Genomic DNA, 27,963 nt, shown 5'->3' on the forward strand with positions numbered 1-27,963 from the left:
TCCACTGGGGCATGAGGTGATCTCTCTAAAAGGAATAAGATGGATTCAGTCATATTCTAGGCTTCGTGTCTTCTTTAGGAGCTGTGTTCCTTTGTACCTCAAGTCAGTTACTAGAGGGGTGCAGAGGAAGAAAGGCCAAGAAAGATCTCAGGAAGAGGTGTCTGATGCCTACAGTTCCAGGTGCTCATTTATTTAATCGACCACATCTTAAAATCAGAAAGAAACCACAATGAACAAAGAGAAAGGAAAAAACAACAGCCTTGTTCTCCCCAGGCTCCTCTTTTCTCTTCTCCTTCTCAGGGTGGGGGACCACATCCTGGGCCCAGGGCTGGGTCCCCAGCAGGTCTGCTTAGGCAGACAACTGAGTTTCACTTCCTGTCAACCCCAGAGCTGAGGCAGGATGTCTAGGGGCACAGTTAGGGGACCTAGGGTTGGGAAGTCAACAGAGGACACTTTCAGGATTCCCTTTTGCAGAAGAGTCCATTGAGCAGTCCACTAGTACTAGTACAGTCAAGATCAGTGCATCTATCTAGTTTTTCAAAGCTTCATCCCACACTCTCAATTCTAATAATTAGTAACAAGTTTAAGGAAGGACAGGATGCTAGGCCTGGCAGGGCTGAAGCAGAATTGGTGAAAGAGCAGGGTCTAAAGATCATAGTGTTAGAACACTTGTAATAACTACATATCGAGTGAAAACCCGTTCTTAAATGAGTCCTTTTGAGGCCTGAGTGGGTATCTGGTGGAAGTCAGGAAGGTGGAGAATGGGAGGGAAAGCAAGCTGTGGAGAATTCTGAAGCTTCACAGGCTTTAGAAAGTTCCTAGTCGGCTACTGCTCTCAGTTTATTTTTTAAGTGGGGCATGCAGCCTAAGTGTTGGAGGTGGTCACTAATTTTTCTCCTCCTTCCTCCTCCCTGGTTTCAGCGGTATACCGCTGGACATTAACCTCAAGCAAAAATGAGGGATATAAAGGGAGGTAGAAGGGTTGATTAGAAGAAAGCAACAGCAACATTGGGGTGGCGAAGGGCAGGGCCGACACCTGAAGACGGGAACGTGCGGCCGGCGCCGCCCAAGCTGTAGGGGAAACAAGTCTAGCAGGACTTAGCTCGAAGGAACAACAGCTGCCGAAAAGAGCGGGGGAGGGAGAACATATGGGTTCGTGTAAAGAATAAGGAGGCACTGCGTAGGGCAGGAATGCAAAAAGAGTGAGCGCACAGATAACTTGCGAATTTCCCCGCGCCGCTCTCCAGCGCCCATAGAGGCTCGGACGAGGTTAACTGGAATACTAACCGGTCCCGCCCAGAAGTCTTCACCCTGCCCTCTGACCCTGCGGGCCCAGTCCGAGGAGGCTCCCGGGGTCGAAGGCCAGAGCGCAGTTGGGCCGTCGTCGCTGCGCGGGCGAATCCCCTGGGCCGCCCCAGGGGCAGGGCCAGGCCAGGGCGCCCCGCCCCACCAAGCCCGCCGCCTCCTCGGCCGTTGAAGCCGCCGGCAGCCGTGAGGCTGCGGGGACAGGTGACGACCGGTAGCTACCCCCACCTTGCACGCCTCTCCCGCGGGTTTCTGTCCAGAGGGTTGTGCTGGTAGGCTGAAGCCTGCGCTTTTGGCCTCCGCACCTTCTAAGAGAGGATTAACTGGGGTCTTCTGTTCGCCTCCAACATCACTGGTGCGCCCCAGTGCGTTCCCGGAGTTCGCCTGCCGTGGCCCATGTCTGCAAGCCGCTCTAGAAACTGGGTGCGGCCAGGGCCTGAAATCCTTCCCACTTGTCAGCCCCCCTTTCCCTTGCAGATCCTGGGCGGACGCCGAGTGTGAGGAGGGGCTGTGCCTCAGAACTCTCGGAGCCCAGAGGACTGCTTTACACGCAGCAGGCGCTCACTAATGGTATCAGTGGCAGTAAAGGAACCCACGGCTTTGCTTTTATTACTCTTCAGCTTCTACTCCCTTCACCCTCCTCCTCCACCTCCGTCCGTAAAATGCTGTACTCTCCCTTTAAGACCAAAATGGTGGCAGGCTACGAGTGGGGCTCCACTTCCGGTGGGGAGGGGGCGGTACCCCAGCCCTCACGCCGGAAGTGGTTTGCGTTTTCAAGATGGCGACTCCCTATGTAACTGACGAGACCGGCGGTGAGTGCGGGAGGTGCGGAGCCGCTTCTCCCCGGGCTCTCGGGGCAGGGATTCGGACGTGGAAAGGGATCTGTGCCCCGCCCATCCCGGGGCCCCTCCCTTGCCCCGCCCTCCGGACCGCCTTCCCCATTCATTCTCCCCGACAGGGCGTTACCTGCGCCCCCTTCTGGTCTCGTGTTTGGGGGTCTCTGCTTCCAGTCTCCCATACCTTGGGGTCCTTCAGTGCTGGTCCGTGCTCCAGGACCCAAATGGGTCCTTAGATTTTTCTCCAGTAGTTGGAACTCCTCTGTCTCATTTGGGTTCTCCAGCCTTAGGGCATCCTGCACTCTCAGTTCCCTCCAATTCCTGCCCTTCCCCTCCCCCATCTCAGCCATACCTGCTTTCTGCTCTACCGTACCCTCGTTTTAACTCTTTCTCAAGGTTATATCTTTTGAAGACCTCTTCATTGCTACATAGTGGTTTTCCACTTTATCTCTCATTTTCATTGTTGGATCACTGAGGTCCAGAGGTGTAAAGGGAAGAGGAACCTAATGTAACTTACAACGAGTTTTCCCCAATGGCACCGTACTATCTCTGGTGATAGTGATAGGAATCGAAGGATCTAAGGTGGAAGAACGCAAACGGGAAAGTGTCTAGTGGCTTCTCAAGCCTCTGGCAACTTGATAGAACCTATTATTCTTCTGACTACAGAGAAATTTCGAGACTGGCTGATTGAGATGGTGGAGTGTCTGCTGTGTATATGAGGTTTATGTGTTGAAAACTGAGAATATTCCGTTTTGGTTGTGTCCCATCCTAATTTCCTCATCTTTAGAAAAATTTGCCTAGTGATATTTATCCAGCGTTGATCAAATAAGATAGTATATGTGAAAGCAGTTTATAAAATGCTGTGCAAGGCAAGGTGTTACTTTTCTTGTAGCCCTCATTGCGTATGTGTATCTTCTGTAGAAGTGACACTTTGTGTGCTGTGGTACAGATAGTCTGTTTTAAAATGTGCCTTTTATGCTTTTTGCTTTGCTGCTTTCCATGTTCCACCTCTGCCCACCTCTCTTGTGGTATCTAATGACAACCTAAGTCTCTGCTACTTCTCCCCAGTCTCATATTTCAAAGTGGCACAATCTTTCTTGCTGGCTACTCAGTTGATCTGTCTTCTACTAGCTCCTTTTAATGTGTGCTTTGAAAACATTACTCATTGTACACACACTTCTCTTGTTTTCTTTAAACTGATTAAATTAAAATCCAGATACTATAGCTCACCCTATCCTCCCACCAAGAGCTATCTTCTGTTGTCTGTGACTATGTGGAAGAGGAAAAGGAATCACATTGCTTTTATTGCCTTCCTCTATTACTTCCTTATCATTGACATACCAGTGTCCCTCTAATCCTCGGGGAAGGTATCGCCATGCAATTACAGCATTTTCTCTTAAAACCTTAGGACTGTCATCTACTGCCCACAAGGATGCAGACCTATTGAATCACATTTTTGTTCCCACTGTTTCTTGCTCTCATTCTTAGTGTCTCCAACACCTTTGGAATACTCTGATATTATGGTTTCTTGGCACGAGACCACATAGCTTTGTATTTTCACACCAGCTATTCATCAGAATCACTACAACCTGGACTCACCTATGATACTGCTTCTTCTGGTGCTCCCCATCAATTACTTTCGCCTCCTTACCAGCCACCTTTATCACTGCCTCACACCCACAGAATCAGCTTTTTGCCTTTCTTAGGTTCTCTGGTTCTTGACCTTCCCCATTTCATTGAGTCTACCAGTACCTTCATGACTTCCTTTGATGTTGCCTTGCCAGACTTCTGTGACTAGCCACTTTGATACTATCCTCATTGTGTTTTTCATTCATTTGGATTTTCTGTACTAAGCAAGCATTTCTGTTATCTTGAATCATGCCCATCAACGGTTTTCTTGGCTTCTGCTTTGGGGCCACAACACATGGCTAGAGAAAAAGCACAGAAGCTAGTACATACAGTATAATAATGTTAACTTCCACCATGATCATGGCATCTCTCCAACTCTCTTCTTGGTTTGTTTACATTCTACCATGGCTATTTCCCCAACCTTTTCCAGCTCTCTGTGACCCTCCCTTTTAATTCTCCCTTTTGTGGAAGATGACCTCACTTTTTATTTCACTGGAAAAATCAAGGCCTTTCATTTTTCTTTCCTGATTTCTTGACTATTAGGTCTACACCTACTGTTTTCACTTCCTCACTGCTTATTTGTTCCTTAACTCTTTACAATATTTATTTTTATCACCAGCTTTTCTGTAATTGCCAATTTTTTTAGTAATTGTTTGGTAAATTGCTTTCGTCCTGGGATTTATACTGTCACAGCTCAAATCCAGTCTGACCAAAATATGAATTTTTCATTCCTTATTTCTGTAAAAGGCACCTTTGTCCTGGTCAACCCAAGATCAATTTTTTGCATTATTTCTTACTATTTTTAAAACTTTAAATTTATTTTATTTTTTAGAACAGTTTTAGATGTATAGTAAAATTGAGAAGATGGTACAGATGATTCCCATGCCGTTTTTACTCAGTTTCCCCTAGTATTGATAGCTCACATTTGTATGGTGCTGTTAGTGCAGTTAATGAACTGATGTCATTATAGTTTTATTAATTAGAGTCAGTACATTATTCAGATTTCCATAGTTCTTAACCTAATTTTTTCTGTTCCAGGACCCCAACCAGGATACCACATTACATTTAGTTCTCATGTCTCTTTTAGTTCCTATTGGCTGTGACAGTTTCTCAAACTTCCCTTGTTTTTTTGATAACCTTGACAATTTTTTTTTTTTGGTATCATTAGGTTTACTAGGCTCCCCCCTTCATCAAGTCCCCCCAACATACCCCTTCACAGTCACTGTCCATCAGTGTAGTAAGATGCTGTAAAATCACTACTTGTCTTCTCTGTGTTGCACAGCCCTCCCCGTGCTCCCCCCCACTATACATGCTAATCGTAATGCCCCCTTTCTTTTTCCCCACCCTTATCCCTCCCCTCTCACCCATCCTCCCCAATCCCTTTCCCTTTGGTAACTGTTAGTCCCTTCTTGGGTTCTGTGATTCTGCTGCTGTTTTGTTCCTTCAGTTTTCCTTTGTTCTTATACTCCACATATGAGTGAAATCATTTGGTACTTGTCTTTCTCTGCCTGGCTTATTTCACTGAGTATAATACCCTCTAGCTCCATCCATGTTGTTGCAAATGGTAGGATCTGTTTTTCTCTTATGGCTGAGTAATATTCCATTGTATATATGTACCACATCTTCTTTATCCACTCATCTACTGATGGACATTAGGTTGCTTCCATATCTTGGCTAATGTAAATAGTGCAGCAGTAAACATAGGGGTGCATCTGTCTTTTTCAAACTGGAGTGCTGCATTCTTAGGGTAAATTCCTGGAAGTGGAATTCCTGGGTCAAATGGTATTTCTATTTTGAGCATTTTGAGGAAATTCCATACTGCTTTCCACAATGGTTGAACTGGTTTACATTCCCACCAACAGTGTAGGAGGGTTCCCCTTTCTCCACAACCTCGCCAGCATTTGTTGTTGTTTGTCTTTTGGATGGTGGCGATCCTTACTGGTGTGAGGTGATATCTCATTGTGGTTTTAATTTGCATTTCTCTGATGACTAGTGATGTGGAGCATCTTTTCATGTGTCTGTTGGCCGTGTGAATTTCTTCTTTAGAGAACTGTCTATTCAGCTCATCTGCCCATTTTTAAATTGGATTATTTGTTTTTGTTTGTTGAGGTGTGTGAGCTCTTTATATATTTTGGATGTCAACCCTTTATCGGATCTGTCATTTATGAATATAATCTCCCATACTGTAGGATACCTTTTTGTTCTATTGATGGTGTCCTTTGCTGTACAGAAACTTTTTAGCTTGATATAGTCCCACTTTTCATTTTTGCTTTCGTTTCCCTTGCCCTGGGGAGATATGTTCATGAAGAAGTCACTCATGTTTATGTCCATGAGATTTTTGCCTATGTTTTTTTCTAAGAGTTTTATGGTTTCATGACTTACATTCAGGTATTTGATCCATTTTGAATTTATTTTTGTGTATGGGGTTAGACAGTGATCCAGTTTCATTCTCTTACATGTAGCTGTCCGGTTTTGCAGGCACCATCTGTTGAAGAGACTGTCATTTCCCCATTGTATGTCCATGTCTCCTTTATCGTATATTAATTGGCTATATATGTTTGGGTTAATGTTTGGAGTCTCTATTCTGTTCCACTGGCCTGTGGCTCTGTTGTTGTGCCAGTACCAAATTGTCTTGATTACTGTGGCTTTGTAGTAGAGCTTGAAGTTGGGGAGCGAGATCCCCCCACTTTATTCTTCCTTCTCAGGATTGCTTTGACTATTCGGGGTCTTTGGTAGTTCCATATGAATTTTTGAACTATTTGTTCTAGTTCATTGAAGAATGCTGTTGGTAATTTGATAGGGATTGCATCGAATCTGTATATTGCTTTGGGCAGGATGGCCATTTTGACGATATTAATTCTTCCTAGCCAGAAGCATGGGATGAGTTTCCATTTGTTAGTGTCCTCTTTAATTTCTCTTAAGAGTGTCTTGTAGTTTTCAGGGTTTAGGTCTTTCACTTCCTTGGATAACCTTGACAATTTTGACAAGAACTGGTCAGGTATTTGGTAGGATGCCTGTGTATTGGAATTTCTCTGATGTTTTTCTGATTATTAGACTGGGGTTATGTGTTTTTTAGGGGGCAACCATAGAGGTAAAGTGACATTTTCATCAGATCTTACCAAGAGTACATAGTATCACAATGACTTTTTACTATTGATACTGACCATGATTGCCCAGCTGAGGTGGTGTTTGTAAGGTTTCTCTACTGTAAAGTTACTCTTTTTCCCCTCTTCTTTCCATACTGTACACTTTAGAAGAAAATCGCTATTCTCAGCCCACACTTAGACAGTGGGGAATTATGCTCCCTTACTTAAGGATGGAATGTTTACATACATTATTTGGTATTTTTCTGCACAAGAAATTTCTCTCTTATCCTCTATTTGTTTATTCAGTTATTTATTTATATCAGTATGGACTTTGGGTTTTAATCATTACTATTTTATTTATTTTATTGCTCAAATGGTCCAGCTTTGGACATTGGGAGCTCTTGTAGTTGGCCCAGTATCCCTTTGACACACTCCTATCAGTGTAGGCTTTTGTTTTTGTTTTCATTTTCGTTTTTTAGCTCTTCCTTACTTTCTGGCTTTAGAAGATGCTCCAGGCTCTTATGTATTCTCTCTCCCAGTCCTAAAATCAGTCATTTCTCCAAAGAGCCCTTTTGCTGGAGAAGAGTGTAGGAAACCAGGATCAGAGCACTGTTTTTGTTGCTTTTTGCACCAGCTTTTATTATTCCTCCCCACCACCACCCATACTCACACCCCTTGTCAGAATACCATTCTCTTCCTATTACCCATTACCCTAACCCATCTGCAATACTTGTTAGCTGTACAGCCTTGGAAATTTTAAGTCTTGGGAATCTAAACATTAGTTTTCTCATCAGTGAAATAGGATTATTGTGAGAATTCAAATTTCAGTTAAGTAATGTACTTGTCTTGCCAGACAGTGCCCAGCAAATTGTTCCATAATTTTTACTGTTATTTGAGGATTACTGTATGGATTACAAGAGATTGTATATGTAAAGTATCAAGCCCAGTTCTTGGATCATTCTAAGTGCCCAATAAAAATTCTAGTTTCAAGGGGAGAAGCCAAGATGGTGGCGTGAGTAGAGCAGCGGAAATCTCCCAAAACCATATATATTTTTGAAAATACAATAAATACAACTAATCCTAAAACAGAGACCAAAAGATACAGTACAACAGCCAAGCTACATCTACAGCTGCGAAAACTCAGCGCCTCACGAAGGGGGTAAGATACAAGCCATGGCCCAGTGGGACACGAGCAGCCCCCCAACCCCAGCCCACTGGTGGGAGGAGAGGAGTTGGAGCCGGGAGGGAGTGGGAGCCCAGGACTGCTAAATACACAACTCTAGTCATCTGCACTGGGAGCACAGAAACACATTGGATGGTGTGCTGGATATTAGGGAAACGGAACAGTAATATCTGTGAGCGGGTCCCTGCAGCTGGTGCCCCTGGGACAAAAGAAAAGCGAGTGCTTTTTGAAAGTCTTCAAGGGACAGGGGCCTCACAACTGGACGGCAGCATCCTGGCACACTCAGCCCAGCAGCTGGGAATCTAGGGGAACTCCAGGCACCCCAACACCCTGGGCTGCAGTGCAGCTCTGAAGCCCCTCATGGCGATAAACAACAGCCTCCCATCCATTCCCCCTTTGGCGCGGACCTGCCATAGCAAGGGAGCGGCCGCGGGAGCAGCTGCACCCACAGCAACCCTCCAGAGCTTCCTCCGCAGCCACCCGGGCCAGATTCACAGGCCCTGCCAGGGTGCACGGCATCCCAGCACAGACAGAGGAAGCTGGGACAGGGTGCGAAAGGTCGCTGTTCTCACAGGAGAGCACACCCGGCGGGCCTGCCTCTCCCTGCAGGGCTGTGGGCTGCTCCGATGGCTGCCCCGCCTGCAGCAGCTCAGGAAATAAAACCAGAAGCTGCTCTCCATGTGTGGGATGTTCTCCTAGCTGACACACACGCCACCTGCCTATGAGTACCTCTATCGCCATGAAAAGGCAGAAGAATTTGATCCAGTCCAGACAACCCCTGCGAGGGAACTTGGGGAGATAGATTTAACCAACCTTCCTGAAAAAGAATTCAAAATAAAGGTCATAACCATGCTGATGGGCCTGCAGAGAAATATGCAAGAGCTAAAGGATTAAGTTAGGAGGGAGAATACAGAAATAAAACAATCTCTGGAAGGACTTAAGAGCAGACTGGATGAGGTGCAGGAGGCTGCTAATGGAATAGAAATCAGAGAACAATAACACAGAGAAGCTGAGGCAGAGAGAGAGAGAAAAGGTTCTCCAGGAATGAAAGAATATTAAGAGAACTGTGTGACCAATCCAAACAGAACAATATTCTCATTATAGGGGTACCAGAAGAAGAAGAGAGAAAAAGGGATAGAAAGTGTCTTTGAAGAAATAATTGCTAAAAACTTCCCAAACTGGGGGACGAAATAGTCTCTCAAACCATGGAAGCCCACAGAACTCCCTATGCAAGGGACCCAAGGAAGACAACACCAAGACACATAATAATCAAAATGGCAAAGATCAAGGACAAGGACAGAGTATTAAAGGCAGCCAGAGAGAGAAAAAAGGTCACCTACAAAGGAAAACCCATCAGGCTATCATCAGACTTCTCAACAGAAACCTTATAAGCCAGAGAGAATGGCATGATATATTTAATGCAATGAAACAGAAGGGCCTAGAACTGAGAATACTGTATCCAGGATGATTATCATTTAAATATGAAGGAGGAATTAAAACAATTCCCAGAAAAGCAAAAGTTGAGGGAATTTGCCTCCCACAAACGACCTCTACAGGATATTTTAAAGAGATGCTCTAGATTGAAGCACTCCTAAGACTAAATAGATGTTACCAGAGAAAATAAAATCACAGCAAAGAAAGCAGACCAACCAAATACTAACTAAAGTCAAAAAATAAAGTCAACTACTCATAAAAGCAAAGGAAACACAAGAGTACAGAATAAAGCACTTAACATATAAAGAATGGAGGAGGAGGAATAAGAAGGGAGGGAAATCAAGAATCATCAGACTGTGTTAATAATAGCTTCATAAGAGAGTTAAGTCAGGTAGTAAAGAAGCTACCCTTGAACCTTTGGTAACCACAAATCTAAAGTCTGCAATGGTAATATCTTTCAGTTATCACCCTATATGTAAACGGACTGAACACACCAATCAAAACACACAGAAATAGAATGGATAAAAAAACAAGACCCATCTATATGCTGCTTCCAAGAGACGCACCTCAAACCCAAAGACATACACAGACTAAACATCAAGGGATGAAAAAAAGGTATTTCATGCAAACAATAGGGAGAAAAAAGCAGGTGTTACAGTAGTAGTATCACACAAAAACGACTTCAAAACAAAGAAAGTAACAAGAGATAAAAAAGGACATTACATACTGATAAAGGGATCAGTCCAACAAGAGGATATAACCATTATAAATATGCACCCATATATAGGAGCACCAACATATGTGAAACAAATACTAACTGAATTAAAGGAGGAAATAGAATGCAATGCATTCATTTTAGGGGACTTCAACACACCACTCACTCCAAAGGTCAGATCCACCAGACAGAAAATAAGTAAGGACACAGAGGCACTGAACAACACACTAGAACAGATGTATCTAATAGACATCTATAGAACTCTACACCCAATGCAACAGGATACACATTCTTCTCAAGTGCACATGGAACATTCTCCAGAATAGACCACATACTAGGCCACAAAAAGAGCCTCAGTAAATTCAAGAAGATTGAAATTCTACCAACCAACTTCTCAGACCACAAAGACATAAAACTAGAAATAAATTGTACAAAGAAAACAAAAGGCTCACAAACACATGGAGGCTTAACAACATGCTCCTAAATAATCAATGGATCAATGACCAAATTAAAATAGAGATCAAGCAATATATGGAAACATGACAACGACAGCACAAACCCCCAAATCTGTGGGATGCAGTGAAGGCAGTTCTAAGAAGAAACTATATAGCAATCCAGGCATATTTAAAGAAGGAAGAATACTCCCAAATGAATAGTCGAAAGTCACAATTATTGAAATTGGAAAAATAAGAACAAATGAGGCCCAAAGTCAGCAGAAGGAGGGACATAATAAAGATCAGAGAAGAAATAAATAAAATTGAGAAGAGTAAAACAATAGAAAAAAATCAGTGAAACCAAGAGCTGGTTCTTTGAGAAAATAAACAAAATAGATAAGCCTCTAGCCAGCCTAATTAAGGGAAAAAGAGAATCTACACACATCAACAGAATCAGAAACAAGAAAGGAAAAATCATGACAGACCCCTCAGAAATACGAAGAATTATTAGAGAATACTATGAGAATCTATATGCTAACAAGCTGAAAAACCTTGAATAAATGGACAACTTCCTAGAAAAATACAACCTTCCAAGACTGACCAAGGAAGAAACAGAAAATCTAAACAGACCAGTTAACAGAAACAAAATCGAATTGGTAATCAAAAAACTACCCAAGAGCAAAACCCCTGGGCTAGATGGATTTACTGCGGAATTTTATCAGACATACAGAGAAGACATAATACCCATTCTCCTTAAAGTTTTCCAAAAAAATAGAAGAGGGGGGAATACTTCCAAACTCATTCTATGAAGCCAACATTAGCCTAATACCAAAACCAGGCAAAGACCCCACCAAAAAAGAAAATTACAGACCAATATCCCTGATGAACATAGATGCAAAAATACTCAAGGAAATACTAGCGAACCGAATTAAAAAATACATCAAGATCTTTTCATTTGAGAGACACAGTCTTGCCAGATCCTAAACTAAGGTGTAGTTACATACACCATTACCAAGTGAGATTCATCTCAGGGATGCAAGGATGGTACAACATTCAAAAATCCATGAACATCATCCACCACATCAACAAAAAGAAGGACAAAAATGACATGATCATCTCCATAGATGCTGAAGAAGCATTCAACAAAATTCAACATCCATTCATGATAAAAACTCTCAACAAAATGGGTATAGAGGGCAAGTACCTCAACATAATAATGGCCATATATGATAAACCCACAGCCAACATCATACTAAACAGCAAGAATCTGAAAGCTTTCTCTCTAAGATCGGGAACAAGACAGGGATGCCCACTCTCCCCACTGTTATTCAACATAGTACTGGATGTCCTAGCCATGGCAATCAGACAAAACAAAGAAATACAAGGAATCCAGATTAGTAAAGAAGTCAAACTGTCACTGTTTGCAGATGACATGATATTGTACATAAAAAACCCTAAAGACTCCACTCCAAAACTATTAGAACTAATATCTGAATTCAGCAAAGTTGCAGGATACAAAATTAATACACAGAAATCTGTTGCTTTCCTATACACTCACAATGAATTAGCAGAAAGAGAAATCAGGGAAACAATTCCATTCACAATAGCATCAAAAAGAATAAAATACCTAGGAACAAACCTAACCAAGGAAGTGAAAGACCTATACCCTGAAAACTATAAGACGCTCTTAAGAGAAATTAAAGAGGACACTAACAAATGGAAACTCATCCCATGCTCTTTGCTTGGAAGAATTAATACTGTCAAAATGGCCATGCTGTCTAAAGCAATCTACAGATTCAGTGCAATGCCTATCAAATACCAACAGCATTCTTCAACGAACTGGAAGAAATAGTTCTAAAATTCGTATGAAACCACCAAAGACCCCAAATAGCCAGAGCAATCCTGAGAAAGAAAAATAAAGGGGGGATCTCACTTCCCAACTTCAAGCTCTACTGCAAAGCCACAGTAATCAAGACAATTTGGTTCTAACACAAGAACAGAGCCACAGACCAGTGGAACAGAATAGAGTCCAGATATTAACCCAAACATATGGTCAATTAATATACGATAAAGGAGCCATGGACATCCAGTGGGGAAATGACAGCCTCTTTAACAGCTGGTGTTGGCAAAACTGGACAGCTACATGTAAGAGAATGAAACTAGATCATTGTCTAACCCCATACACAAAAGTAAATTCGAAATGGATCAAAGACCTAAATGTAAGTCTTGAAACCATAAAACTCTTAGAAAAAAACAGAGGCAAAAATCTCTTGGACACAAACACGAGTGATTTCTTCATGAACTTATCTCCCTTGGGAAGGGAAACAAAAAACTGAACAAGTGGGACTATATCAAGCTGAAAAGCTTCTGTGCTGCAGTGGTCACCATCAATAGGACAAAAAGACATCCTACAGTATGGGAGAATATATTCATAAATGACATATCCAATAAGGGGTTGATATCCAAAATATACAAAGAGCTCATGTACCTCAACAAACAAAAAGCAGATACTTCAATTAAAAAATGGGCAGAGGATCTGAACAGACACTTCTCCAAAGAAAGAATTCAGATGACCAACAGACACATGAAAAGGTGTTCCACATCACTAATCATCAGAGAAATGCAAATTAAAACTGCAATGAGATATCACTTCACACCAGTTAGGATGGCCACCATCCAAAAGACAAACAACAGCAAATGTTGGTGAGGATGTGGAAAAAGGGGAAGCCTCCTACACTGCTGGTGGGAATGTAAATTAGTTCAGCCATTGTGGAAAGCAGTATTGAGGTTCCTCAAAAAACAAACTAGAAATTCCATTTGACCCAGGAATTCCACTCCTAGGAATTTACCCTAAGAATGCAGCAGCCCAGTTTGGAAAAGACATGCACCCCTATGTTTATCACAGCACTATTTACAATGGCCAAGAAATGGAAGCAACCTAAGTGTCCATCAGTAGATGACTGGATAAAGAAGAGGTGGTACATATACACAATGGAATATTATTCAGCCATAAGAAGAAAACAAATCCTACCATTTGCAACAACATGGATGGAGCTAGAGGGTATTATGCTCAGTGAAATAAGCCCAGCAGAGAAAGACAAGTACCAAATGATTTCACTCATATGTGGAGTATAAGAACAAAGAGAAAACTGAAGGAACAAAACAGCAGACTCACAGAACCCAATAATGGACTAACAGTTACGAAAGGGAAAGGGACTGGGAGGATGGGTGGGAAGGGAGGGACAAGGTGGGGGGGAAGAAAGGAGGTGTTATGATTAGCATGTATAATGGGGGGAGGTCCTGGGGAAGGCTGTGCAACACAGAGAAGACAAGCAGTGATTCTATAGCATCTTACTACGCTGATGGACAGTGACTGTAATGGGGTTTGTGGAGGGGACTTGGTGATGGGGGAACTCTAGTATACATAATGTTTCCCATGTAATTATAGATTAATGATACCAACAAAAAAAATTCTAGTTTCCTTTATCCTGCAAATATTGCTGTGATCTTCTAAATAGTTGTTCCACTTTCAGTCTCTTTCTTTTCGTTTGAGAGACACAGTCTTGCCAGATCCTTAACTAAAGTGTAGGTACATAATTCTTGTTCAGTGTAATTCTTCCACCCAGAGTCCACTGTGGAATTTGACATATATCCTTCTGATCTTTATTTTTTCTGTATTTTTAAAATACATTCTGAATCAGGTGGTAAGTACATTTTTATATCTTGCCTTTTCATTTAACTAAGAATAAATAAGTATGACATAAATACTTTTTCCTTGCTATTAAAAACTTTGTAAACATCTTTTAAAATACTGGCAGAGTGTCTTAGTGCTTGAGCGTGCACCCTCGCTTACCTTCCTTCTGTTACTGGACTTTTAGATGTTTAAAGAGTTTTTATTAATGAAATTCTCAATATTTTTGTGCATAAATTTTTGCCTGCATTTAGGGTAATTTTCTTAGGATAGAGTTCCCAGAAACAAAATTCGTGGATTGTAGGATACAAATACAAAGAATTATTTGTTTTTTTATTAATTATAAAATTGATTTGATATTGATTGTGGAAAACTTGGAAAATGTTTTCATAAGTAGTATAAAATATAAGTCACATACATGTTTGGTAATTCCAGAACCCAAGGATAACTACAGTTACTTTTCCTTTAAGTTTTTCTTTCTTTGCACATACATATTTAATGCAGATCTTACTAAATGGGTGTATTTCCCAAAATGTGATCCTTAGAACACTTAGTAAGTATTCCTGTGAGATATACTACAAAATAAATAAGTAAAAATAAGTTTCCTGAGGTCAAATAAATGTGGGAAGCAGTGTAAATCATAGTCTCATTTTGGATATTCACATGAATAACTCATATCATTTAAATCTTGCTGATAAAAACAAAATACTGTTTTCTGTGTTTAACCCAGAGTTTTCCAAATTTCATTTTTTTTTTAGGGTAACTCTTGTTAATTATCTTATGGAAGTAGAGTTTGAATAATAAAGCTTCAGGAAATGCTGCTAAGTGATACAATTGTCTTATATTCTCTTGCTATTTTAGGCAAATTGCTTTTTAAAGGGTTTTACCAACAACAATACAAGAATACGCTGGTTTTGTCACTTCTCATCTCATCTTTAGAAGCTCTACTGCTTTGACATAAAAATTATGTTTTGTCGTAATTTATATTTCCTTTGATTATTACTGAAGTTGAACTTTAGAAATATATTTTCATTTGTAATACAACACACAAAAGTAGTGTGAAAAGCACAGCCTTTCGAACCCAGAGTGTGGGCTCAGACTGCTGCGGTTTGCTGACTGTGTAGCTTTGGGCAAGTTATTCAATTCCTCATCATATGAAAAACTGGAATAATGGCTCACAGAGTTGTGAAAATGAAATAATATATGTAAACACAAAGCACTACCTTTGGCATGAAGCAACCACCCAGTAAAGGGTAACTGCTGTTAACATTTTCAGAATTGACAGATTTACTCAGAGACCATTTGTTCTTACATCCAAGATGTACCCTCTACTATGAGCAAAAACCATTTCTCAATATAGTGTCATCACATCCTATGTCTCTACCTGTACCCCAGATGAAACTGGGCTGGGTAACAGGTTGGCGGAACAGCAGTGTGCTGATGGGTAAGCTCTACATCAGTACTGGTTCAGGTTGCAGCTCCATGCTGCCTTTGACCTTTTTTTTTTTATTGATATACAATCGTATATTAGTTTCACCTATACAACACAGTGGTTCAACAGTTACCTGTATTATTAAATCTTTACCCCCACTAGTATAGCTGTTATCCTAGGAAGATGTTACAGAATCACTGACTGTATTCTCCATGCTGTACTGCCATCCCCATGACCAGCCTACGTTATTGTTGAGAATTTTTGTGCCCGTTTATCCTGCTCACCCTCCGTACCCATCCACCCCAGCCCCTCCCTCAGAGTAACCACCAGTCCCTTCTCAGTGTCTGTGAGTCTACTGCTATTTTGTTCCTTCTGTTTTGCTTGGTAGTATTCCACAAATAAGTGAAGTCATACGGTATTTGTCTTTCTCCACCTGGCTTATTTCACTGAGCATAATACCCTCTAGGTCCATCCATGTTACAAATGGCAGGATTTATTTTCTTTTTATGGCTGAATAATATTCCACTGTGTATATGTACCACATCTTCTTTATCCATTCATCTATTCATGGACTCTTACGTTGTTTCTTTATCTTGGCTATTGTAAATAATGCAGCTGTAAACATAGGGGTGCACATATCTTTTTGGATCAGGGATTTTGTTTTATTTGGGTAAATTCCTACAAGTGGAATTACTGGGTCAAATGGTATCTCTGTTTTTAGTGTTTTGAGGAACTTTGGTACTGCTTTCCACAGTGTTGCCTTTGATCTTGAACATATCTTTAACCTCTTGACGACTGTTTCCTCAGCTGTGGATGATAATGTCTACCCATCATCTAATTCAGTAAGGTAACGTGAAGTTCACAGGGAGCTGCAGCTACTTATTAATAAAGGATCTTTCCTAATTGTTCTTGACACACTGAGTTTTCTACTGCTGTGATTTTGCCTGCTATTCCTCTTAATGATGCCTATTCCCTTCAGTTCTCTGACTGTAGAAGTATCAGCCCCTGATTTGTTATTACTGCTATTACCTAGTCTTTAAGTTCAAGTCCCCAAGATTTTCCTGATTTCCTGTCACCTTCTCCCATCAAACAGGGTTTGGTTATTTCTTGAAATCTCTCATCTATATGTACAGTGTCCCTTAGGATACTTAAGACATATTTTTATTTTATTCTTTGTTTCCTAACTTGCCCACAGTCCTTTCTTGGACTGTATCTTTGTTTAAATTAGGGCCATTTTACTCATCTGATAGTCACTGTAGCACTTTAGTTAGTGCTTTTCTCATGGAAGCTTTCAATAAATGTTTATTGCATTTAATGAATTTGTAGCCTGGCTTCTGATCACTCTGCTTTTCTGAGGCTGTATTCTTGGAGATAACTGGGGATTTCCAAATTGCAAAAGTCAGTAGCCTTTTCTTCTCAGTTCTCCTTTTCCTTAATCTCTTTGCATTATTTGATATTTCTTAATCACCTGCCCTTCCTTAAAACTCCTTTAGTGTCCATGGCATAGCACTGTCCTGCTTCATCTGTTCTAGAATCATTTCATGTGGTTGCCAACACTTGAGGGAAATGATCATGACCCTTGTCCCAGTTATTCCTCCAAATTGGATCTTCTGTTTTTGTATTTTTTCTGTGTTAGAAACCACATATTGATCTCATAATTGTTGGCCCTAAGGTCATCCTTAGACCCAGATGTCCTTTCCTGAAGCAGGTCCCAGGGATTCAACACACCTTTCATAGTCACTTCCACCTAATCCCTTGAAGTTCTAAACCTGGCTTTGTTGTCTCTTCATTGTCTTCCTGCCACCTTTTTCAGTTTAAAAGGAAACAGATTGAGGGTTACAAAGCAGATATGAGTGAAAGGGTATCTCGCCGCGACCCTCCTTACTCTAGAACTACTCAGGAGACACGGGCCTATGCAAGAGATTTTATTATCTGAAAGAGAACATGGCTGCCCCCCAGAAAGAGGGAGCTGCAGCTCGTGGGTGAGGAAGCACATTTTTAAGGAGTAGGAGTAGGGTGTGTTCTGTGTTGGTGATTGCATCTTAGGGGCTGGATGACCATCTAGTCTGTGGTGATTGGATCGTAAGGGGTGGGGGTCAACGTGCCAGAATTTGACCTCTTTCCCATCTTTTTCTTTTCTTAATTGAGCCTCTGGGGAACTGGGCATAGAATCTCATTCTCGAACTATTTACTGCTGGAAGGGGGTGCAGATTCTGGGGTTAGCCAGACTATTGTAGAGTTAGAGAAGGGCGGGCATCTTGAGATGATTTGTAATGTCATCTAGCTAGTTTAATTATTCTTCGTGAGAAGGCCTTGATAGCCTGGAGGAGTAACTGGTTGACAGTATTGTTAGAAATTTTCAAAATTTGATTTTGAATGAATTTTAGGAATAGATAAATGAAGCAGGGAAGGAAAAGGAGAAGATGAATAATAAAGGTAATAGGGGCTAGGAGGGGCAGAAGCCAATTGAAGGGGTAAGGGAATGGATTATTAGGGGAGTTTTCTGGGAGTTTGTAGCTTGTTCATGGAGGTGTTCTGCACTATCCTGGACGAGACCGGATTTGTTGGTGTAGAAGCAGCACTGTTCTTGGAGTAGGGCACATATGCCACCTTATGCAGCTGTAAGGAAGTCCTGTTTGGGTTGTAGAGTAGATTACTGGAGGATTTGTAGTCTGTGGAGTTGAAGGTATAAGTGGTCCCATTGGGATGGAGAAGAATCGTGAAGAATACAGTTTGAGGTCAAGGACGGAGAGGTAAGTAGAAGAGGTGGGGATAGTGGATAATAAAGTATAGGGGTTAGGGACTACCAGATGGATTGGAATAACAGCTGCACTGATAATTCTTCAATCTTGAACTAGCCTATAAAAGCCACTAGGTTTTTTGATAGCCAGTATCAGGGTGTTGTAAGGGGAATTGGCTGGCCACAAAAGGCCCTTTCGTAGAAGGGGTATTGAGATTCTGAGGGGAAGGAGGTAGGGTCTTTGAGTTTGATGGTTACGGATGGGCAGGTGGTGATAAAGGAGGTAGAGGTGTCCCAGACTGTGAGGTTTACTTGGCAAGGAGGTAAGGGAAAAGGGGAGGGAGGTGGGTCTGGAATGCTCCAAGAGAGCAAGTAGAAAAGGGATCAGAGGTGAATCTGGGTTGAGGCATGGGCCAAAGGTAAAGGAAATAAGAACCCCTAGCTTGGATAAAAGGTCTCTTCCCATAAGGGGAACCGGACAACGGGGAATCACTAAAGAGGAATGAGAGAGAGCAATGCCCCTAAAGATGCAGTGAAGCATGGGAGTTTGTAAAGGTTGATAAGGTGTGCCCTCTACCTTGACTATAGAGGACTATGAGAGGGAGATAGGTCCCCAAAACTCTTTTAGGACTGAGTAGGTGGCCCCGATGTCCAAAAGGAAAGAGATGGGCCTACCTGCTACCACAGTGGTTACCCTGGGCTCCTGTACACTGATGGTAGTGGTCAGGTGGAGGAGTCCCAGGTTCCCTCAATCATTTGCCAGACCCAGAAAGTCTATGTGTGGAGTGTTAGAGCTGGATGGCCTGGCACCTCTCAGTGTGCGAGGACAGTCAACAGCCCAGTGTCCCCCCTGATGGCACTTAGGGCATGGACCTGGGGCTTCTGGGGATTTGGGCAGGCTCCAGCCCAATGACCTGTTTGACCACACTTGAAGCATGGATCAGGAGGTCCTCCTGGCTGCTTCTTAGGAAGTGAGGCTACCCAAGCACCAGTGGTTGGGGTAGGTTGAAAGGCCTTAGCCGGCATCTGATGTTTTTGTTTATGGGCCTTTTCATCTCTTCCATTATATACTTGAAGGCCACTGCCAGGACTTCTGCCTGAGGAGTTAAGGGTCCCTTCTCCAGATGTTTAAGTTTAGCCTTAATGTCAGGGAAACTCTGAGTGAAGAAGTAGGTCGTTAATAATTGTCTCCCATCTGGGGTCTCAGAGTCTAGGTTTGTATATTGTAAAAGAGCTTTGGAGAGGCGGTCTAGGAACATAGAGGGATTCTCATTTTTATCCTGAATAACCTCTTGGAGTTTTTCATAGTTAATGGCTTTATTGGCTGACTTCCTGAGGCCCGCCACAAGGCAGGTGATGAATTGATCTCGGCTGGTGACTCCCCCTGCCGTATTATAGTCCCAATTAGGGTCTTTGTCGGGAACCGCCTCAGCACCAATTGGATGAGCTGGAGTAGTTTGGTGAACCTCATCGGCATGAGTTCTAGCCTGTTCCCAGACTCGCCTATGCTCCTCGGGCAAAAGTGTGTTGGATAGGATCATGTGAATATCATGAAAGGTAAGATCATATGACTGAGTTAAGTACTGGAACTCTTTTATGTAAGTAGCTGGGTTGGAGGTGAAAGAGTCTAATATTTTCTCAGTTTGAGATAGGTTGGAGAGAGAGAAAGGGACATGGACCCGGACGATGCCCTCTGTATCGGCTACTTCCCATAGTGGGGCTAGAATCTGGGTTCAAGAGTGAGTGTCTGGAGGGTTTGGCATGGGACTGGGTGAGGGAAGGGGAACTGGTTGTGGAGGAGGAGGAGGTGCTGCGGCTCCTGCAATGGCACCAGGGTAGCTGGGAGGGTTGGGATTTTGATCTTGCAGAGAAGGAGGTTGGGACAGGAGAGGAACTGGTGGTTGAGGGGGAGCTGTAGGGGTTTGAGATCAGTAGGGTGGAAGTTCATCAGCAGGGTCAAGATCAGAGGACGTGGTGGGAATTGGTGGGTGGTCAGTGAAGTTTTTTAGAGTGAGATGTTTAGGATTGCAAGGGAGACAGAGAGCGGGCTTAGTTGGGAAGTACGAGAAAGCCTGGATGTATGGGATCTCTTTCCATTTGCCCGTGCACTCACAGAAGTTATATAAGTCGTGGAGAATTTGAGGATCTAAAGAGCCATTGGGAGGCCATTTAGACTGATTGTCCAAGGAATATTGTGGCCAGATCTCATTAAGAGATCTGCAAATAAGCTTAAAAGGTTTGAGGTCTGGAGTGAGGTGGAGGGGTTTTAGATTATTGAGTAAGCACCCTAGCGGTGAATCTGCAGGAATGAAGGGCCAGATCCCATGGTGAGAATGAGACCATTCACAAGGCAGTGAGGCATCCCAGAGCAATTGAGAAGGTCACGGAGAAGACCCGACAGTTAGAGGGTCGTCATCACCTCTAACCGAGCGGTCGAGGTGAAAATGCTGAGGAGGCTCCGTACCCAGTACCAGGAATTTATGAGGAGATAAAGGGAGACTGGGCCTCAATGAATGAGGATTCTCACCATGGGGGGAGGCAGAGAAGGGTCAACTATGGGGATCAAGCGTGACTCTGAAAGTCATGTTTGGGGGTGCCCCTGTCCCGGAGGAGCCCTTGGGGGTGCCAAACACTCAATGGTCACTTCCCAGGTTCCAAAGGGACGTTTAAGTCAACCATGAAGGGGAGACTTACCAAATTGTAGGCCGGTGTTGGGCAAGAAGATGAGTGACCTGGGAAATGGAGGGTGAGCCTGTGGAGAAGGATCGGGCAGTGAGGGTTCCCAAAGCAGCTCAGATTCCCGGAGGAAGAGCAAAGTCAATGGGAGAACCTCATCCAAAGTCACGGCACCAATGAAAGGGTATCTCGCCGCGACCCTCCTTACCCCAGAATGACTCAGGAGACATGGGCCCATGCAAGAGATTTTATTATCTGAAAGAGAAAGTGGCTGCCCCCAGAGAGAGGGAGCAGCAGCTCATGGGTGAGGGAGCGCGTTTTTAAGGAGTAGGGGTAGGGTGTGTTCTGCGTTGGTGATTGGATCTTAAGGGGTGGGGGTCTTAGTGCACCAGAAATTGCCTTCAATTGGGAAATAAGGAAGCTTTCAAAATTTTTAGTAGTAGTCTCTCATCGGTAGTGTCTGACTTTCTTAAAGACATTTCCTAAAAATGCTGATACTCTGCCCTTGGTTTTCATTTCTAGGTGTGGGAATCCCCAAACCCTCCTTCTTTTTGTCTCTACCTTTGGGTACCATAAAGGCCAGAGAATGGAACCAGTATAACAAAAATAGGTGCTCCTTTGTAATAATGGGTTATTTGTATCTCTGAGGGCTCCCAGCTAGGATGGCCATTCAAGAAGCTTCTGTCCTATCTTATCTCACATTTCATCTTTACTAGCCTTCAGCCTTCAGCTATAATCTCTGTGCAGTTTATTTAAGTATACATTTCTAGCATTGTCCCTTTCTCCTTAATTCCATGTAAAACAGTGCCTGTCTAGATTTGAATTAGTTATGTTCACAAAGTTTTTTTCTCTGGACTTTATCAGTGTTTTTTAGTCTCCAAATTTTCCACATTCAGGAGTGATACTGTAATCAGTATATTTACATATGTTCTTATGAATTCCCTTTCTTCCTCACTAAAATGTGGGCTACAAGATGGCAAGACCCTTGCGTGCTTTTTTCCTTGTTGTATCCCTAGCTTGTGTTACAGTGCCTGGCACAACAGCAAATACTCAATAAACATTAAAAAATCCATGTGTGAGTAAATGTTATTATCATTTGCTCTACTTACCCACAGGTGTGTTCTGAAAAAATAAGAATATATGTGAGAAACACCAGATTAGTTTCACTATAGCGCTAATTCAGTTATTTCCTCTTTCTAATTCAAGCTTGGCAGTTTTCAGATCTTGTTGACTTAGTCTTCTCAGTGAATTTTTCTTCCATTTTCCTTTCAGTACCCAGAGGGACTTCTAAATGAAGTCCCACATTGTGGCTATTGCTTTCATTTTTTTCTACTTTTAGTTTGTGTTACACATTTTCAGGTCAATCCTCTTAGAACATTGCTCTGAGCAGATCTGTGTTCCCTACTGGCCTTCAGTGCTCTCCCATAGTCTGAAACTCAAGTCCAAACTCAAGAGGAGACTGGATACCTTTCATATTCTGACTAATTTACCTCTAGTCTCTTTTCCCATTATATGTATTTTTGCCCAAACTATACTGGATTCTTGCTGTTTCCTAATATGATATTTAAATGTATTTATTCATTAATTTGAATTAATTACATTCTTCTGTGACCAGGCTCTTTGTTTCAAAGAGCAAAGCCACAACACAGTCTCTATTCTCAAGCCAGCAAACAATCGTGTTAAACATTAGCACATGATAAAGGCCAAAGCTGGTGGTGTGGATGCAGTAAGGGCAATTTCTAACCTGGTTTGGGTTGGGGAGGTCAGGGAAGATTAAATTGAGGCTTAAACTTGAATTTGACCTTTAAAGACCTATAGGAATTAACTAAAGTAAAACTCAAGGAAAGTCTATCCCAGACCAAAGGAAGAAAAAGCAAAAAGGCACAGAGAATAGAGCCACAGGTCTGGTGAAATTTGTGAATATTTCAGTGGCTGGAGCAGAGAGTGACTTACTGGATGCTAAGAGGCAGGAGACCAGCAAGAGCTGGGTCAAAAAGACCTTTTTTTGTGTGGTTTGAAACCTCAAATGAGATACTTCTAAAACCACAATAACAACATTTAATAGCAGTTTTTAAAAAGAAAAATCATTTAAAATCTAATCGCCCAACAACTTTTCATATTGCACATTTTTTTCCAAACATACAAACATGCGTAACCTTTAATAATGGAAATCATGGCATATGTATAATTTTATTATGTTTTACATTATGTAACATGACTTTTAAACATTTTGTCATAATTTCTAATGGGTGTATTATGTCATTCCTGTATAACGGGATGTGAAGTTTGTTTTTAATTTTTAGCTCTTTAAAGTTAATGCCATAATTTTCACATGGTTATTTCTCCCATTCTTCTTTTCTTTGTTTTTTTCCTGAAGTAACTATTTATTTTTGCAAGATTCTAAAGGTTGAGATTACTAAAACAAAGTGTTTTATCTTTCACTTGAGTCCCTTCGTACCTCCCGCAATTGATGGATCCCCAAGCCTTGTGGATTCTTTTTTTGCTTTTAAGCGTCGTTGATTCTTGGTAATGTATCTGGATCATCTCTTCCTTCCATTCTCACTGTTTCAACCAATTCTATCTCATGCTAGTATTATTGCAATCTTTTTTTGGATTTTCCAGTGTCTTTTTCCGGTGTTTTTCCGATTCACCTTTTTTGTCATACCAGATTAATTGTCCTAAAACACTGAATAAAAGATTCATTCGACAAATACTTATTGAATATATGCCATGTGCCAGAGAGCAACTGGCATTTCAATGTCTGGACATTCTCCCTTCACTTACTTTACACCAGCCATGCCATCCACATTCCCATGTCTGAAATTGTGTGTTTAGAATGAGAATTGTGGTTTAGAATCCGTTCTACTTCCCTTTGCATTCACCTTGACTCTTTCTTCAAAGTCCAGCTGTAGTCTCATTCCTCTTTCCATGAAGCCTCTCAATTTTCTTCATTCTTCAGTTTCTACCCTTGTTTATAAATTGTCACAGCAAATCAAACATCCTCAATGGCTCTCTTTTATTCACCGGATAAACTTCACATCCCTTGACCTTGGCTCTAGGACTTCCTAAAACCTGGCCCCATCTTTTATTTTACAACCCAGCTTCCTATTAATCCCTAACATGACCTGACTGGCTCACCTGGCTTCCTCCCCTTTCTGTTCTCCAAATACTCCATGCCCATCCCACATCCATGTCCTTCTTTACTCATGTTTGTTACTCATGTTTGTTTTCTCTCCCATCCCCCCCTCCCTGTCAAATCTTACCCATTTTTTGGGGGGAAAAAGCAACTCATATAACAATATATAAACCATGTGGGAGGCCCTAGTCTTAACTTTTTACTTTTCTTTCTTTCTTTTTTTTTTTAAATGCTTTTTAAAAAATTTTGGTATCATTAATCTACAGTTACAGAAAGAACATTATGTTTACTAGGTTCCCCCCTTCACCAAGTCCCCTTTTTACTTTTCTTTTAAAAACCTCCCTTCATTCCTTCCTTCCTTTCCTTCTTTATTTCCAAAAGCAATACTTTTTAAAAAACAAGAGTTAAAAAATAATGTATATCAAAATTTTTTCCCTAACATATATATATTAATGGTTTGTACCACCTCTTCTGTAGTATCCCTCCTAAGATGACCACCATTAAGGCTTGGTATCTTGGGATGTGTTCCACACTTTTCTCTCTGCCTCTATACACAGAACTATAGAGACCTTTTGAGTGCTGTTCCTGCCCAGCAGGAATGGGAGCATTCTCTCCACCAGCGGTCCCTTGGGGTGTTCCCTCTGGCTCTTTCAAGCAGTCTGCCTACATAACTTTTCCTAACATCCTAAGATGTTGTTTGCCTTTTTTGTTGCATTGACTTTTGCACTGAGGGTGCAGAAGCAAACTGTATAAAACTTCTGGCCCCTTAGCACTAGTCAAGGTGGTGGCACCAAATGGTTCCACCCACTGGGCTCTTCACCGCCATATGGTTGCAGTAAATAATGCCAGTTTCCCTTAGGAATGTCCTTGATAATGCAATGAAAGTCACTAATTTTATTGAACCTGACACTTGAGTACACATATTTTAAATATTTCCAACTTGACTGAGATATTATTGACATATAACTTTTTGTAAGTTTAAGGTGTGGTGATTGGGTACATGTATATATTGCACAATGTTTTACCACACTGAGGTTAGTTAACACATCCCTCACCTCATATAATTACCATTCTGTTGTGAGAACATAAAGCTCTACTCATACAGCGACTTTCAAGTATACAGTCCAGCACTGTCAATTACAGTCACCTGGTGTGCCTTAGGTCCCTGGAATTTACTCATAACTGGAAGTCACACATCTTTTTAATGTTTCTGTGGGCTAAATGGGAGTATGCACAAAACACTGCCGCACACCAAAGTGAGCTGGTTCTCCAGGAACAGCACTGGCATACAAGCCACAGGCCGAACCAGCTTCCTTCTCACGGAACACCAGTTTCACTTGAGAAAACCACTCACACACTGGCAATTTGGACCTGGTATTTTCCTGAGAAGGCAGGGAGTGATCCTGATGCCTCAAGGAATACAGTTGGCAGTGTTTGTTGCCAGTGATAAAATTCAAGACTTGAAGTGCAAATCAGAATTTTGGAAGACTTGTATCTGCCACTGTGAGCTAGACAGCTTCCCAGTAGACTTTGCTGATGATATTAACGAATATGACTTTATATTGCATAGTGGAATTGCATAGTACTACAAACCAAGAGTGTAAGGGAGCCTGAAATCAGAAAGTCTGAGGGTTGCTACTCATTATCCTGTAACTTGCTTTTTCACTTCGTGTTTCATGAACACCATTCAAGGTCGGCGCATTTTTATCGACACTTTTTCATGATACATGTTGTTCCATGCTGTTGATCCACGTGGCTCATGTGTGTCCAGTCACTCACCTGTCTGTGGCCAGTCACATTGTTTCCAGCTTTTTCTAATTTAAATAATTGCAGCAAAAAGCACGCTTTACATATATCCTTTTGTCCTGTTACATAGCCTGGACTCCTAAAAGCTGACCTGTTTCTCACAGTCCATCTTAAGAAAACTTGCCCTTCTCTGTAACTCTTCTCTGTCCTGTGGTGGCCGTTTTTGCACCCCCCCCCTTTTTTTTGCCTCTTACTCAGTTGCTGCATTTTGATGTCCCTGTACTATTATTTTTTAAAAACTCTTTGTGCCTGCCCTGTGTTGCAGACCAGAATATAAATGTAGAAAGTCCCTGAGGGCAGGGATGCTGTATTTTTCAGGGTATGGGCACTTAGTGAGTAATGACAAGAGAGAGATTAAGGGTCGACATGAGAAAAGGATGCCTTACTGGTGGCATTAAGGGGGTGGATGGATGTTGAGGGAATTGATTCTTTCATCTGGAACTATTTGAAAATTAGAGTAACTCTGACTTCTGTCATTTCAGGCAAGTACATCGCCTCAACACAGAGACCCGACGGGACCTGGCGCAAGCAGCGGAGGGTGAAAGAAGGCTATGTGCCCCAGGAGGAGGTCCCAGTGTGCGTGGCTAGGCGTGAGGAGGGGTACTAAATGGGGTCGCGACAGAAAGACGCATGTGCCCATGAGTGTAGGGAGGAATCCTCTGATCCTAAGAGACCAGGAAATGGAGGGAGGGGGCCATTCTCTGAGAAAGGGGGAAGAGCTGGGGTCTAGGCGCAGTCAGGGTATGAAGGCCTAGTCCTGTTCTGTGGCGTCTGCTCATCAGAACCTCCAACTAGCATTCAAAGATCCAGAGCTTTCAGAGCTTCCAGACCTAGGGACCCTCCTACAACTTGCAGAGCACAGGAAAGTTGAGGGGGTTCCAAGGGAGAGGAGGGCAGAAGGAAAGTGAAAAAGGTTAAAGAAAGGGCTCCAGAAGTCACTGACTCTTTTAAACTCTGGACGCCATCTGTTCTCTGCAGGTATGAGAATAAGTATGTGAAGTTTTTCAAGAGTAAACCAGAGCTACCCCCCGGGCTGAGCCCTGAGGCCACCGCGCCCGCCACGCCGTCCAGGCCTGAAGGTGGTGAGCCGGGCCTCTCCAAGACAGCCAGACGCAACCTGAAGAGGAAGGAGAAACGGAGGCAGCAGCAAGAGAGGGGAGAGGCAGAGGCCTTGGGCCGGACTCTAGAAAAGGTATCCCTGGCAGAAACAGCCCAGGTCCCCAGTGTGCCACAGGGTCCCCAGGCTGTCCCTGAAGCTGCCTCTGACCAGCCTGACTCAGCTGCTGCCTCCGAGAAGGCCAAGAAGATAAAGAACCTGAAAAAGAAACTTCGACAGGTGGAAGAGCTGCAGCACCGGATCCAGGCTGGGGAGATCAGCCAGCCCAGCAAAGAGCAGCTGGAGAAGCTGGCGAGGCGGAGGGTGCTGCAGGAGGAGCTGGAGGACTTGGAGCTAGGCCTGTGAGCCCTTGGCAGAGGCAATGGACTGCACAACAAACCATGGGGCGCTCTGGGGTCCTGGGGCACATGGGCAGCAGCCGGGAGGGGCACCCCCCATAGTGACTCACTTGCACCCCCCATGGCCCAACATGTCCTCCAGAGCTCAGCCTCTCCCTCTTTTCTTTCCAACTTCTACTTTTTGGACTTTTCCCCCGCTCCCACTTCCAGTGTTCAAGCTCCCAGTGACTACCCCGGGCACCTTTGCTGCTGATTTGGGTGTCTTGTTAAAAAGGAAATTGGGTGGGTGGGCATCTTGGAGAACTGAGGTTGAGGGTAGGGGGAGTTCTTCCAAGTCTTGGAGTCGTGGTTCCTATTCACAGTGTTTATGGGTTATTTCCCCCTCCATCCCTAACCTCTTTTTTT

General features: G+C 42.6%; 1 protein-coding gene across 1 annotated transcript; it reads left to right on the forward strand.

Annotated features, from left to right (window-relative positions):
- Positions 1-1,920: 1,920 nt before the first annotated feature.
- Positions 1,921-27,963, forward strand: PYM1 (PYM homolog 1, exon junction complex associated factor). Its single transcript, XM_036918321.2, has 3 exons — positions 1,921-2,117; positions 26,586-26,679; positions 27,082-27,963. The coding sequence occupies exons 1-3, from the start codon at positions 2,084-2,086 to the stop codon at positions 27,563-27,565; spliced, it is 612 nt and encodes a 203-aa protein (XP_036774216.1). The 5' UTR covers positions 1,921-2,083; the 3' UTR covers positions 27,566-27,963.

The sequence above is a fragment of the Manis pentadactyla genome, chromosome 9 (assembly GCF_030020395.1).
Source record: "Manis pentadactyla isolate mManPen7 chromosome 9, mManPen7.hap1, whole genome shotgun sequence".
NCBI lineage: Eukaryota > Metazoa > Chordata > Mammalia > Pholidota > Manidae > Manis > Manis pentadactyla.